Genomic DNA, 14,787 nt, shown 5'->3' with positions numbered 1-14,787 from the left:
TTAGATGGATTTACTAAAAAACTAACTTGCAAATGATGTGAAACTATTTTTTAATACAAAATTGACCACCACGGCAGAAAAAAATGTTATATTTTGCGTTTGCCATGTCCTTTTGACAATGCCTATACCAGTGAAATAAAAAAAAATATAATCAACTGATGAGATGAGCCAACCATATAATACAACCATGGTTTGGGTCATGCATCATAGCAACGTCTTTTTTGAATTTCAGGAAATGAAAAGCATTTATAAGAAAAAAAAATTTTCAAAAATTTTTGAACTAAAGAAAAACTTAAGAATTGTGCTTAAAGTATTTTTTTGTTTGTGAAATACATTTATATCGCTTTAGTAAATCCAAAACGTATGGAATTAGTTGCAACTTGGCGATCGAAAATATAAATATCTGTAAATTTGTTTATAAAATATAAACTGTTCCATATTATGTTGTACTATAAGAGATCATAAATCTCATTATACTAATGTGACTTATAAATGAAAATATATTGTATGTCCACGCAGCACTACAACTGCATAATCGATGCTTTTAGCATCATCGTATTTCAGCTGTGGAAGTTGAATAGCTGATCAACGCGTTGATATTCTATAACGACACCCCCGCGGGTTAGGGGGTCAAAATATTTCCGCGGTAGGTATGCCTGTCGTAAGAGGCGACTAAAATATCAGATTCAAGGGGCTGTGTAGCGCAACCCTTCAGGTTGCCAGCGCAATATATAGCTTCTCCGAACCCAATTATCAACCCCACTAACAGACGAGGCTCTGGCGACCCCAAGCTCCTCATGGGACTTGGGGGTGGGGTGGGAGGGTATGGCCTGAAGGTTTAATGTGGCCACATAAATCATTCCCGAAATGGTCGGGCTAGCACCTTAATGGTGCTGCGGTACCGGAGCGTACCGGATCTGTGTCCGGCAAGGGACCATTACATCGATAAAACTCCCCAAAGCCTTCGGGGAGCAACCTTATCGCTACAACAACAACAACATTCTATAACGACTGAAATGCCGGTGAGAGGTTATTTATGAGTTCTGCTTTTAATGCAAATATGTATTTGTATTTGTATTTATTAGGCAATTCATCCCAGCACAACAGTTTGGCAAAAATTATTTTATAGTGCTAGTCGGTAAAAGGCATAAAATAGGAACAATTTAAACTTGAAACTTAAAGCTAATGACTATGGCTAAGAAAAGGTTACAATAAATAATATATTTAATAAATAGTAAATAAATAAAATAAACGAATGATAGAGTACATTTGCTTAGAAGAAATCAGAATTTAAATTGTCTAGGTTATTATAGAAACTTGTTAATTCTTTATTGAAGAGCAGAGCATTGCTTATAAGCCTAAGTCTAGAAGGAAGCGAGTTCCAAAGACGTATGGAAGTAATGAAGAACTGGCGATCAGATATTAGCATACGATGTCTGAACTGGGTAAGGAGAACAGATCTAGACGACTGGAGAAAATTTAGCCTCCGATACAGATAGTCAGGTTCCTTCATATATATTAATTTGTGTAGCGTAGTGAGCGTTTTAAGTTTAATAAGGTTATCGAAAGAAATGTTTAGCAACCTGTAAGCATGATGAGAGACGTGGTCAAGTCTTCTCAACCCATAGACGTATCTAGCAATGTTGTTATAAACAACATTAAGTTTCCTATTACATACATAGTCACAATTAGAGTAAACCTCACAACCATAAAGGAGCGTAGGTATTAAGTACGCTTTTGCTATTAGTAGACGAATATGTAACGGAGTAAAATATTTTGTAAGCCAGAGTGTACGAAGCATCCCATACACTTTTCCCACTGTGCGGAAGATGTGATCTTTCCATGTCAAGGTTTTGTTAAAAACTACACCTAGATTTTTTGCCGTGTCAACGTATTCTATAATAGTGTTGTCTAAAATTAAATTTTCCATTCCACTTTTATCTAGTGACCCTCTATGAATGATTATACATTTCGACTTCTTAGGGTTAAGACATAAGCCGTTCATAGAATCCCACGTACAAATTTGACACAAATCGTAATTTAAGTTATTAATACATGAACTGGTACGATCACAAGGACAGCACATATACAATTGTACGTCGTCAGCATAAATGTGAATATTACAATACTTGAGAACACCAGGCAAATCGTTTATATACAAAATAAATAACAGGGGACCAAGGATTGAGCCTTGTGGGACTTCTCTTAAAACACTGACGACGTCAGACTTTCTGCTACCAACACTTACTGCCTGAGTTCAGTCGGCCAAATACCATCTGATTAGGGCTGTTGCACAGTTGGAGAAATTAAATAGGTTGTCCAGCTTCTTGCAGAGAACGGTATGGTCGACCGAGTCAAACGCTTTTGAATGATCGAGAAGAGTCAGGAAAGCAGTAAAATTTTTGTCAACTTGTTCTCGAATATCCTCTATCACCGATAGGAGCGCCGTTTTACAGCTACGATTTGACCTGAATCGATACTGGGAAAATGTGAGAAGGTTATTATCCTGCACATAAGTGGCAGTGCAAAATTCGTTCGACGACCTTGGAAAGGAAAGGCAGAATAGCTATAGGTCTATACTCCTTGTTTTGCTTGGGGATTGGGATTACCTTAGCAACTTTTCAACATTTGGGAAATACACAGGACGTCAGCACAGAGTTAACCAAGTAGGTTAAGTGAGGAAGGATTTTAGGAAGAATTATTTTTAAAAATTTCGGACATATACCATCGAACCCCATAGCATTAGACTTTACTGAAAGAATGGCTTGAACGACATCACAATCATCGACACTAGCAAACTCAAGAGGACCAAAATCAACATTAGCGCGAATACAATAATTGTCAGCACATATATTGTCAGTTGAGATTGGCAAAGTTTACAGGATAAACTACTTTTAACATATATAGCAACACCACCACCATGACCACGTCTATCAGCCCTGAAAAGTTGATATCCATTTAGTTACACCAAATCATTTTTATGACATGAAGAAAACCAGGTTTCGGAAATACATATAACATCTATATCAGAACCCTCAGATATGAATCTCAATTCATCCAGCTTTTTATATAGGCTTTGCGCATTGAGATGGATGACTTTGAGCCCTTTAGTACGTTTGCTGAATACGCGCAACAGTGTATGTAAGCAGTCTTTGGAACTAGACAACCTATAGTCTAGGACCATCACTATCTATGGGATATAAAGAATGCTCTGCGATGCGTAACAATAAAGACAACATAAATGATTGTTTACAACTATGATAGGGAGAGATAAAGACGGAAACGAAGATATTCAAGAACTTAAGTAATATACCATACATAGAAATTAATTTATTGATTATTCGTTGGCGCATCATCAACTCGAAAGGATATCGCGCTTTCTTCGCCGGTATTCTCAAGACGCTCTAGAAAATCCAAAGCTATGTATTGCTTCAGGGCTGGCGTTGGTGTTCGTCTGATATGTACCAGACCCTTCTTAGAAAAAACCGCTACTACCTTCCTTTTCTTCTTTAGACGGATCGCTGCCTTGAAGATCGCATAGTTTTGCCTGGACAGCGAAGCATTTACATAAATCGGAGCATTTGAATTTATGCCCACATGAACTAATTGCAGACCCTTGATGTTTGGATTGTTTTGGCGCCTAAAGGTGCCTATACTTTTTAGCAATTTGTTTCTGTCTGTCGGCGACTGAAATTTGATTATTACGGCCGGATCTGTCACGCTGTTGTCTAGTATCCGTAGCCGAAAAATGCTCATTATAGAAATTGGTTGCAATCTAAGAGTGGAACAGAGGTGATGAAAGACACCTGTTTTCTCCTTCCTTAAAGGGAATTCCGTGTACACGGACTTCACTTGCGGCAATATAGCTCTCTTGCTTTGACGCATTGTTTTTGAGTGTTTTTACTTCCTCTTCGAGATAACCAACGCGCTCGAACACGCTCTCCAGCTGAGTAACTCTTGCATCAAGCTCACTGACCTCTTTCTTCAGCACCACAAATTTGTCTTCTAGTTTTTTGCATACGAATTCAATGAGCCTATTTTCCGAGTCCAAAATTTGTTTAGCAATCAGATCGTTGAACTTAGCAAATCGCTGATCCATGCTTTGCATTAAACTAGGAGAGAAGCCGCTGATCCGTTGCACCTTTTTGGCGCTATCAACCTCGTTATAGGGCGTCACCACGACGCTTACCATTGACTTGATCCATGGTGTTCGAAAAAAAACGGGCCAAAAATAATGCTCGAAGAAACTGGGTGGCAGATCTAACGCAGCTTAGATTATTATGACGCAGGCGCAAACCACAAAATAAAGCTTGAAGCACAAACAAACTTCAGTGACTATAAAACTTTTGACGGGAAGATACACAGTTGATGGTGTGAAGGTGTTAAAAAAATCAAGTTGACTGACAACAACAAAGCAGGAGAACCAATCGCAATATACTCCCAAGCTAGTAAAGTTGAATTGGAGATCACCTGGACAGAATATCTTATTTTCCACAGATAAATGTCACGTTTGTTGATTTTTAGACACAGGTTGTAAGAATTAAGACACAATAAACAATGAATTTGAAAATTTAAAGAGGAGCACAAATTACTTTAGCTTTCACACACCAGGGTTGCCAACTTGGATTTGTTGAGGTTGTTGTAGCGTTAAAGGCACTCACGGAAGGTTTTGAAGACTGTTATTGATATTGATGTACTTTTGCCGAATCTAGGTCCTCTGCGTTTCGGTAACAAGTCATTACGGTACCAGCCCGACTGTCTCGGCCATCTCCCACCACCATCACCATCCGTCACCTTAGACTGAATTTCCTTTGGGAATTGTTCTAGGCGCCGACTGCCAATACGCTTCAAAAAATATTGGGAGGTGTCAAAAGAATCGTATTGACCTCGACAGCAATAATACGAAGGCGGAAAACAAAAATTTTAACTGGTTCCAAAGATATTAACGAAACCAAGATTCGCGATCCCGGGACTGCAATGCGTCTTTTGACACCCGCCCCCATAATTTTGGAGTGCCATGCTGTCGTATAGCATTACAATTTTTGCTTTCCGCCCTCGGATTATTGTTGCCAAAGTCAATACGCGTCTTTTCACATCTCTCTCGAAATTTTTGGACGCGCAGTAGCAGTCGAACCCTGTTCTAGACTTACAGAATTGTGTTATTTCTAAGCTATTCGAGATTACCAAATAACAAATCGGTGTTACCAAATAACAAATCGGTGTTACCAAATAACAGAGGTACATTTGTACATAAAATAATTATATACATGTCATGTAGATAAAAATGTACTTACGGCACCGGAAAGCATATATAGCGGTGACTTGGCCAATCCTTCATTTGACATTGCGGTGAGCAATAATAGTCCCCACAACGTTGGCACACACAAATTGCCTTGCTGCGGCATGAAACACATTCGCCCGTCTGCAATGCAGTAGCACCTCCAGCATTACCAGCTTCCACAACGCTATTGACCGGACTTTTCTAGAGTAACAAATAATAATATTCAAAGGTTTTTCCAATAAGTTAACGAAGACACTAACAAAAGGATTGTGCCTATTTTCAGACTGGTAGCCATTTTGTTTTTTTGTGGGAACACCATGATGAGACTTGTCCTGTCCCGCATTGTTCGCTTGTGGTTTTCGGTTTCTTTGCGCTAATGCTCTGGAAAGAAACAAAATATATAAAAATAGAAACCCGTTCGCCTTAGATATGCTTTATTAGCTACCGTCGGTCCATTTTCTAAGATAAAAATTCGCACACGTAATATCTCTTTGCAAAATGTGTATAAGCAGCAGCTAGTCAATTGTAAAGATGAGATAAAGCCAGTCGATAACGATAACACTTTTTTCCTTCTTGCCAGAGCATGAAATTCTACCCTTGATTGGTGATACACGTGAGAATTACGGTGACCAGAAAATTTTTTATTCATCCATACATAATAATATTTTTAAGGGCACGTCTGATAAAACTTTGGTGTGAAGCTGCAAGACATTTAATTTTTAAAGCTAATATAAAAGGTTCGTAGTTAAATGCAATTGCGGTCTCCGTGGTGTGATGGTAGCGTGCTCCGCTTCACACCCAGAGCAAAGCAACATCAAAATTTCAGAAATAATGTTTTTAATTAGAATCAAATTTTTCTAAGCGGGGTCTCCCCTCGGCAGTGTTTGGCAAGTACTCCGAGTGTATTTCTGCCATGAAAAGCTCTCAGTGAAAACTCATCTGCCTCGCAGCTGTCGTTCGGAGCCGGCATAAAACAAGAAGGTCCCGTCCCTCCAATTTGTAGGAAAAATTAAAAAGGAACACGACGCAAATTGGAAGAGAAGCTCATCCTAAAATCTCTTCGGAGGTTATCACGCTTTACATTTATTTTTATTTAGTTAAATGCATCATGTCTTATCAACTGCGTTTGACCAGCGTCAACGTTAAGACTTAACAGCCGACTAAAGGGCCCATTACTGATACCTAGTATAGACTTGACTTGACTTGGCGTAAACTTGGCAACTTAGTAACGATTATACTCCACTTAGCGCATACAATCTGGCATCATAATCAATAAATGTCAATTTGTATGGCAAAACGTCAAAATGAAATGGAAAAAACAAATGGCATCTCAAAATGTAAACGTCACTTAGAACTTAAGCGGGAGTCATTGGTGCCGTATGTCGTATCGCTGTAGTCGTATCCGTAACGTAATCAGCTGTTTATCGTTATGACGGTAAACCAAAAACTAATTGGTTGGCTACGATACGGTTACGACCTTAGCGGCACCAATAATCGATTGCATTGATTCTCATAAGGTTGGTCGAATCAGCTGTTATAAGGTTACCGATAAAGCACCAATGTCTGCAGCTTTACATAGAAAATAAAATTTCAACAGACTTCTAAGTCAAGTGTTGCTAAGTTTTGATTAATCTGTAACATGCAATGTTCATTTAACAGAACTGTAAGTAACAGTTCTCAAGTCAAGGTCAAGTCAAGTCTATGCTAAGTATCAGTAATGGGCCCTTTACTTTGCTAGGTTAGGTTAGGTTGAACTGGCCGGTCCATGAGGACATCACATAGACTGATTGAGTCCGTAGTGTTTCTAGTTTGCTAAGTGAATGTAAAATCTTCGGCGTTTTAATTGCGTGCTTTAAATGTGTTGCTGTGATGTGAAAAATAATCATTTTTGGAAACACACTTTTACAATAAATTACGTATATTATAAAACGTTGATTGTGATATCCCTCGTGCGATTTTCTTTCAATGTTGTAAAAGCCCAACACAACTGCAGAACTGCTGCGCAGTTATATTTTGAGGTACATTTTAAGGCGGAGGGTGGAGCCGTGTGTAGAAGTCCACGAAAGTGGGGAAAGCTTCTGACCGCCATTCACCAGGGAATGGCCAGAACGATTCTTTTGCATGCGGTTCAAGCAGCTCGCTACTGCCGGTCGCTTGCGGCCAAGTATCCTCTGGGTAGCCGCTAAACACCCGTTTAGCGGTGAGCTAATGTGCGAAGGCGACAACCTGGCTAGGCCAGTCTGACATAATCGGATTAAGGGCTAGCCGGGGGAGATCTCATCGGCAGCGACTGTACACCTCTAGGTGCGGCTGCAAGCGGGCGTCTGTCTTGGGGCAAGCGGCTCGCTATATAAACGTGCAATTAATATTTTCACCCCGCTGAGCGGGTTGTGTACTGGGCTTGGGTCCCGCCACGTAAAACCATACTCCAATGAAATATAACAACAGGCCTCGGATAAATACACTCTCTATTGATGACGACCATGTGAAACGTTTGAAGAACAATGAATTGAGGGCATTCACCTGAAACGTCCGCTCCCTGAATGGGATTGGTGCAGATGCCCGGCTGGTTGATGTCCTCGTCAAAGCAAAATCTGACATCACCGCCATCCAAGAAATGCATTTGACGAAGCAAGGAAGAAAAAAGATCAAAAATTGTGACATCTATTGGAGTGGCCATACGAATAAGCGCAGTTTCGGCGTCGGATTCGTGGTGGGGGAGAGACTTTGTCGCCAAGTGCTGGCGTTCACGCCTGTGGACGAGCGTCTCGCCGCTATCCGAATAAAAGCAAAATTTTTTAATATATCATTCATCTGCGCCCATGCGCCGACAGAGGAGAAAGACGATGAAGTGAAAGACACTTTTTATGAACAATTAGAACGCACATACGAGCGCTGCCCCCGTCATGATATAAAAGTCGTGCTTGGCGACTTTAACGCCAGGGTGGGCAAGGAAGGTGTTTTTGGCCCTACAGTCGGAAAGTTCGGCCTACACAATGAAACTTCTCCTAACGGACTGAAGCTGATTGACTTTGCCGGTGCTGGAAACATGGTAATATCCAGCACGAGGTTCATGCATAAAAAGATACATCAAGATACATGGCTGTCTCCTGATCGAAATACTCGCAATCAGATCGATCACGTTGTGATAGACGGATGGCATGCCTCCAGTGTTTTAGATGTGGGCACGATCCGAGGACCTAACATCGACTCGGACCCTTATCTCGTTGCAGCCAAAATACGCACCCGCCTCAACGCGGCTAAAACCAAGGAATAAAAAACACAAGGGAAGCGGGACATCGAAAAACTTCAATCACAACAGACTACCAATGATTTCGCAACTCGACTCTCACACCTGCTCTCTGAGAGCACAACTCATCCCGAAGGAATACAGGAGCAGTGGGAGCATATCTCCAAAGCACTTCGTACTGCCGCCGAGAATAAAATTGGTTACCGGCGGCCACGAAAAAACAACTGGTACGATGAAGAATTCCGTGTTGCAACCGAAAGAAAATACTCTGCCTACAGGGCTACGTTAAAAGCGAGCGCGACAAGAGGAGTGTGTGAACGCTATCGTGAGTTGAAAAGGGAAGCGAGACGCCTTTTTAGGAAGAAAAAGGCAGAAAGGCGTGAGTGCGAGGAGCTTGAGTTGCTAGCCACCAGGAATAACGCCCGAAAATTTTACCAAAAAATACGGCGATAGACGGAAGGTTTTAAGACCGGGGCAAACTCCTGTAGGAACGAAAACGGCGACCTTGTAGATGATGTCCAGAGAGTGCTTAGATTATGGAGGGAACACTTCTCTGCTCTCCTAAATGGAGGCAGCAATTCACCGCGCAGAGATGAAGAACCCGATCCCGCAATCTATGATAATGGAATATATGTCCCCCGCCCGATTATGACGAAGTTAGAATAGCAATAACCAGATTTAAAAACAACAAGGCCGTGGGCTCTGATGGATTGCCTGCGGAGCTATTCAAGTACGGCGGCGAGGAGTTGGTAAGGCCCATGCAGCAGCTTCTTAGCAAAATATGGGCGAACGAGTGCATGCCCGACGGTTGGAATCTAAGTGTTCTTTGCCCAGTCCACAAGAAGGGGGATACTGCAAAATGCACCAACTATCGTGGAATCAGCCTTCTTAATATCGCATATAAGGTCCTTTCAAGTGTATTATGTGAAAGATTGAAGCCCACCGTGAACCAGCTGATTGGACCTTATCAGTGCGGCTTCAAACCTGGTAAATCTACCATCGACCAGATTTTCACAATGCGCCAAATCCGGGGAAAAAAAACCCGTGAAAAGAAAATCGACACACATCACCTCTTCGTCGACTTTAAAGCCGCCTTCGACAGCACGAAAAGGAGCTGCCTATATGCCGCTATGTCTGAATTTGGTTTCTCCGCAAAACTTATACGGCTGTGCAAAATGACGTTAAGCAACACCATCAGCTCAGTGAGAATTGGGAAGGACCTCTCCGAGCCGTTCGAAACTAAACGAGGTTTCAGACAGGGTGACCCCCTATCGTGCGATTTCTTTAATTTGATGATGCTGGAGGCAATTATACTAGCTGCCAAACTTAACCGCACTGGAACAATATACTATAAAAGCGTGCAATTACTGGCATATGCTGATGACATTGATATTGTAACGAACTTACTTGCAAATCCTCTTATTTGCAACCTTCTGCTAAGTTCGAATCACTAAACTGTTGAATAAATAACTCCAATATTTAATAATGCAAAACGGCTTTTATTAAAGTACTTCACAATAAATAACCCTACTATTACCCGACAGATAGCGTGTTTAATGGAAACTGATTCTAGCGCCTCTATCTGTCGCTGCCTTTTATACTCTTTGATTTCCTCGTTCGCATCTTCTAGGCGCTTCCATTTCCAGAATCTATTAGTTGACCATCAGCTATCATATTTCTCAGCTGTAACTACAATTGCACGATTTTATAGCTTCTCTCATTGCATACTTTCGGGAGTATCTCAGATATATGCATGTGGTTGTGCGTTGCTTCTCAGCTGCGTATACGTACATATGTGTAGACATAATGATTGATTGGTTTATGTAGATACAAGTGACCATTGTGAATCAAACTAAGTGTGATATCTTATCTGTCAACTGCCTGACAGGATATTCAATATGGCTACTTTTTAGCATTTTGACAGGGTGTTCAATATGGCGGCGCATAGGGCCGGCTATCTACAGCGGCTGATAGAAAGAGATACAGAATGAGACAGCGGTAGTCAATCAGGTGATCCAATCACTTTGGAATTTTGAAGTATATGCAGAAGATATCACACTTAGTTTGATTCACAGTGCAAGTGACTGTCTGCTTTATTGTTGTTGTGACTTCATTTACTTAGCATCAGACTAGGGATGTGAGTATCACTTAGTGTCACTCAAATTCGTCACACTGCCCTCCACCTAAATCTCTTGATCTAACCGCTGCTAGCCTCTCCAAATGAACCACCCTTCTATTTCGTGGTTTCCCAATGGTTTGTATGCGGTAGATGGTATCACTGATCTTCACAACTTTGTACTGGCCTTCCCAACTGCACCGAATCTTGGATGGAATACCTTTCCGCCGGTGAGGGTTGTATAACAGTACCAAATCTCCCTCCAAGAAACCTTCCGAATTATTGTTCTCATCGTACCAGCGTTTCATCTTGCTACTCATTTATTAGGTTCCATTGGTGCGTGAACCAGACACGGATAGGAATTTAACATGCAAATGCAACAACAACGTTGTGATCCTCATATTTATCTGGTTCAATTTCTGATCCGTGTTACAGTTCTGTTCGTTTCGTTTTCTGTATTAGATTTTTTGACAGCTAACCACTTTTGAGTTGGTAGCACTCATGGCTCAACTATATGGTTGGCTCATCTCTACAGCAACAACATACCTTTGTTCACATTGCCAAAATCAGCGTGTTGGTGTTAGACGAATGAAATGGAATGAAAACATAAAATTTAGCAGCATTTGTAAGTAGTAAGGAAATGTTGTAAATTCGTTGGTTTCATTTTAAGTTAGCCATCTCCTTCTGACAATCCCTACTCCAGTGAAATGAAAAAAATAAAATCAGCTGGTGAGATGAGCAAACCATATAGTTGATCCATTGTAGCAATGAACTAAATATGTGTACATTTGTGTATACATAAAAGATTTCGCCATATTTAAAAGCAAAAACACTGAAAGAGTAAACAACTTGAGATGATGTAAGGAAAATAAATAGTTTGCTTACGTGAGAAACTATTTAAATGTTAATAATTCTATCAGTATCTTAAAATTTTGTGTACGTTTCTTCTTATTTTCAACAAAACAGATGTTTTATATTAGTGCTGCCACCTCTCATAAAGTTGATCCAGATCGTTCCAATGAGATTTGAGCCAGAGCCAGAGCTCGATAAACCAATGGAACGGCCCTATTATCCTTGATCGTTCCCTCGCACTCTGTTGTTTGGCCAATGAACTACTTTGTAGATCTTGCTCTTGACTTGCTTGGCTTCACATCCTCAGTATCGTTCCGACGCTTCCCAACAGAAGTGCGCTGGCTTGAAACCACCCTTGCATTCTTTCTGCAAAATTCTTTCAGTCGTTTTAGTGCGTCTATTAGGTTTTGTCAATGCCAGTGTTTCTCTCGCAGGTACTTTTGATTTCGCTTTATTTGGCCCATTCGATCCATCAACCTTTGCTCGATCTACTTTCCTTGACTTTCGTGGTCTCTGTCGAATCTTCTCTACCAGTACCCGATTACTGCTGAACTCTTTCTCCAAACTAAAGTTAATTGGTATATTCTGGTTCTTATAGTGCATAATCTTTCTCCGCATATCGATCCTGATGTCGTGGTCAACTAAGAAGTCCACTCCCAATATGACTTCATCAACAATCTCCGCCACAATGAATTTGTGTAGAACAATGACCTTTCCAATTAATACCTCACATACCACTTCTCCTTGGACTTGGTTATACTCGCCAGTGACCGTACGCAACCTTGATCCAGGTAACGGTTTTACTCTCCTGTTGACCAAGTCAGATCAGATTAAGGAATGAGATGCACCCGTATCTACAGCCAGTACACTCTCCTTGCCTTCCAGCTTTCATTCGACGGCAAGACTGCTCGATTTTATTCCAATTTGCGACACAGATATCACAGGACATTCAATAGCTGGGGCAAGTTTTCTTTCTATACATCTGACACGCTCTTGCTCATCTCCTCCAACTTTGCGTTTACGGCCACCCACATTATTGGAACTATTAGGACCAAGATCGCAATGACGTGCAATGTGACCGGGCTTCCCGCATTTGAAGCATTTGATAACTCTTTCACTCCGCTTGTGCGATCCTTTCAGCGCCTCCAATATCATGTCTACCCACTCTGGCCTTTCTACTTCCACACGGCGTACTTTGAAAACTGCCTTACACAGAAGCGACGCTGTTTCCTGAATCAGAGCTTGTGACACCGTTTCTGCGAATGTTGGCTTTGGGTTTGCGTATGTAGCTCGCTTTGTTTCAACGTCCCGTATGCCATTTATAAAGCTCTGAATGTTTACCCTTTCAGTGTATTCCACTCTCTGCCTCTCTTGCCTCTGGAAGCGATTCAGTAACTCCATTTGGTATATCTGTCTCCTATGCTCAGTTCCGTATCGTCTCTCTAGAGCGCCAATCAATGCTTCATAACAGTTCCGTTCGCCCTCTGGAATGGTTTGTAAAATCTCAGCTGCAGGCCCTCTCAATGCCATGAACAGTGCAGCAACTTTATCTTCAGCATTCCAGTTGTTCACTGCTGCGGTCTTCTCAAACTGTAGCTTAAAGACCTGGAAAGGAACAGACCCGTCAAAGGATGATGTTTTTACCTTTGGATTACTCGCTGAAACAGCTAGGCGATTTAGTTGTAACTGCTCCATACGACCCTTCAAATCATCGACTTCTGCCTGAAATTGAGCGACTTTTGCATCCTGCGCTTCCACATTTGATGTTACCCTTGCTGCCTGTGCTTCTAACTGCGAAGACATTTGTGCCACCTGCAATGATAAGCGCTCCTCTTGTTCTTCTATCTTGGATGTTATACGTGTCTCTTGCGAATCCAGTTGGGATGCTATACTTGCCTTCTTTTCTGTCAGTTGAGATGACATTTGTGACGAAATTTCTGAAATACGCGTTTCTTGTGCTTCAATCTTCGACGTTATTTCTGACGACATTTCTGCAATACGTGTCTTCTGTTCTTCCGTCTTGGATGTTATACGGTTCTCCTGCGATTCCATATATGTCTTCTGTTCTGCCAGTTGAGATGACACTGTCGATGTTTGAGCAGATATTGCAGCTAAAATCATGTTCAAGTCTGTGCTCGTAACTGTCTGCGATGTTTCGTTTTTCTCTTCAATTTTTGTTGTTGTTTCGTCGACATCAAGATGAAAGACATACTCTTCCACGTTAATTCCTTCTGCTTCAATTGCCTTTCGTAGTCGTGCCTGAAGTTCGAGTTTATTGCCGGTTGTATTCAATCCACGGCTCTCCAACTCCTTCTTCAGCTGCTAGATCTTCAATTCACTCCACTTTGCCATGTCCAAGTTGTATTCGAAGGCCTCGGAATTTATTCAACAATTCCTTTTCTGAAACCACTTGTAACGAATTTACTTGCAAATCCTCTTATTTGCAACCTTCTGCTAAGTTCGAATCACTAAACTGTTGAATAAATAACTCCAATATTTAATAATACAAAATGGTCTTTATTAAAGCACTTCACAATAAATAACTCTACTATTGCCCGACAGATAGCGTGCTTAATCGAAACTGATTCTAGCGCCTCTATCTGTCGCTGCCTTTTTATACTCAGTTGAGCAGAGCTCACAGAGTATATTAACTTTGATTGGATAACGGTTGGTTGTACAGGTATAAAGGAATCGAGATAGATATAGACTTCCATATATCAAAATCATCAGTATCGAAAAAAAATTCGATTGAGCCATGTCCGTTCGTCCGTCCGTCCGTCTGTCCGTTAACACGATAACTTGAGTAAATTTTGAGGTACCTTGATGAAATTTGGTACGTAGGTTCCTGGGCACTCATCTCAGATCGCTATTTAAAATGAACGATATCGGACAATAACCACGCCCACTTTTTCGAGATCGAAAATTTCGAAAAATTGAAAAAGTGCGATAATTCATTACCAAATACGGATTAAGCGATGAAATTTGGTAAGTTAGTTGAACTTATGATGCAGAATAGAAAAAAAGTAAAATTTTGGACAATGGGCGTGGCACCGCCCACTTTTAATAGAAGGTAATTTAGAAGTTTTGCAAGCTGTGTTTTGGCAGCCGTTGAAGATATCATCATGAAATTAGGCAGGAACGTTGCTCTTATTACTATATATCTGCTTACCAAAAATTTGCAAAATCGGAGAACGACCACGCCCACTTTAAAAAATTTTTTTTTTTTAAATTCAAATTTTAAAAGAAAAGTTAATATCTTTACAGTATATAAGTAAATTATGCCAATAT

General features: G+C 40.8%; 1 protein-coding gene across 2 annotated transcripts in view; it reads right to left on the bottom strand.

Moving 5' to 3' along the window:
* Window positions 1-5,864, bottom strand: part of LOC137237276 (protein vreteno-like) — a 69,563-nt gene extending 63,699 nt beyond the window's left edge. For both annotated transcript variants that reach the window (XR_010948888.1, XM_067760709.1), the window contains exons 1-3: window positions 5,727-5,864; window positions 5,542-5,662; window positions 5,295-5,482 (exon numbers count right to left, since the gene is read on the bottom strand). Coding sequence is in view for 1 of the 2 variants with exons in the window: in XM_067760709.1 (XP_067616810.1) it covers window positions 5,295-5,482; window positions 5,542-5,662; window positions 5,727-5,737 (320 nt within the window). In the remaining variant the exon portion in view is untranslated. The remainder of the gene's footprint in view (window positions 1-5,294; window positions 5,483-5,541; window positions 5,663-5,726) is intronic.
* Window positions 5,865-14,787: the final 8,923 nt, after the last annotated feature.

The sequence above is a fragment of the Eurosta solidaginis genome, chromosome 1, assembly GCF_040869045.1.
Source record: "Eurosta solidaginis isolate ZX-2024a chromosome 1, ASM4086904v1, whole genome shotgun sequence".
Taxonomy (NCBI): Eukaryota; Metazoa; Arthropoda; class Insecta; order Diptera; family Tephritidae; genus Eurosta; species Eurosta solidaginis.
Note: the sequence above shows the minus strand (reverse complement) of the source record. Positions and strands in the feature narration are given on the sequence as shown.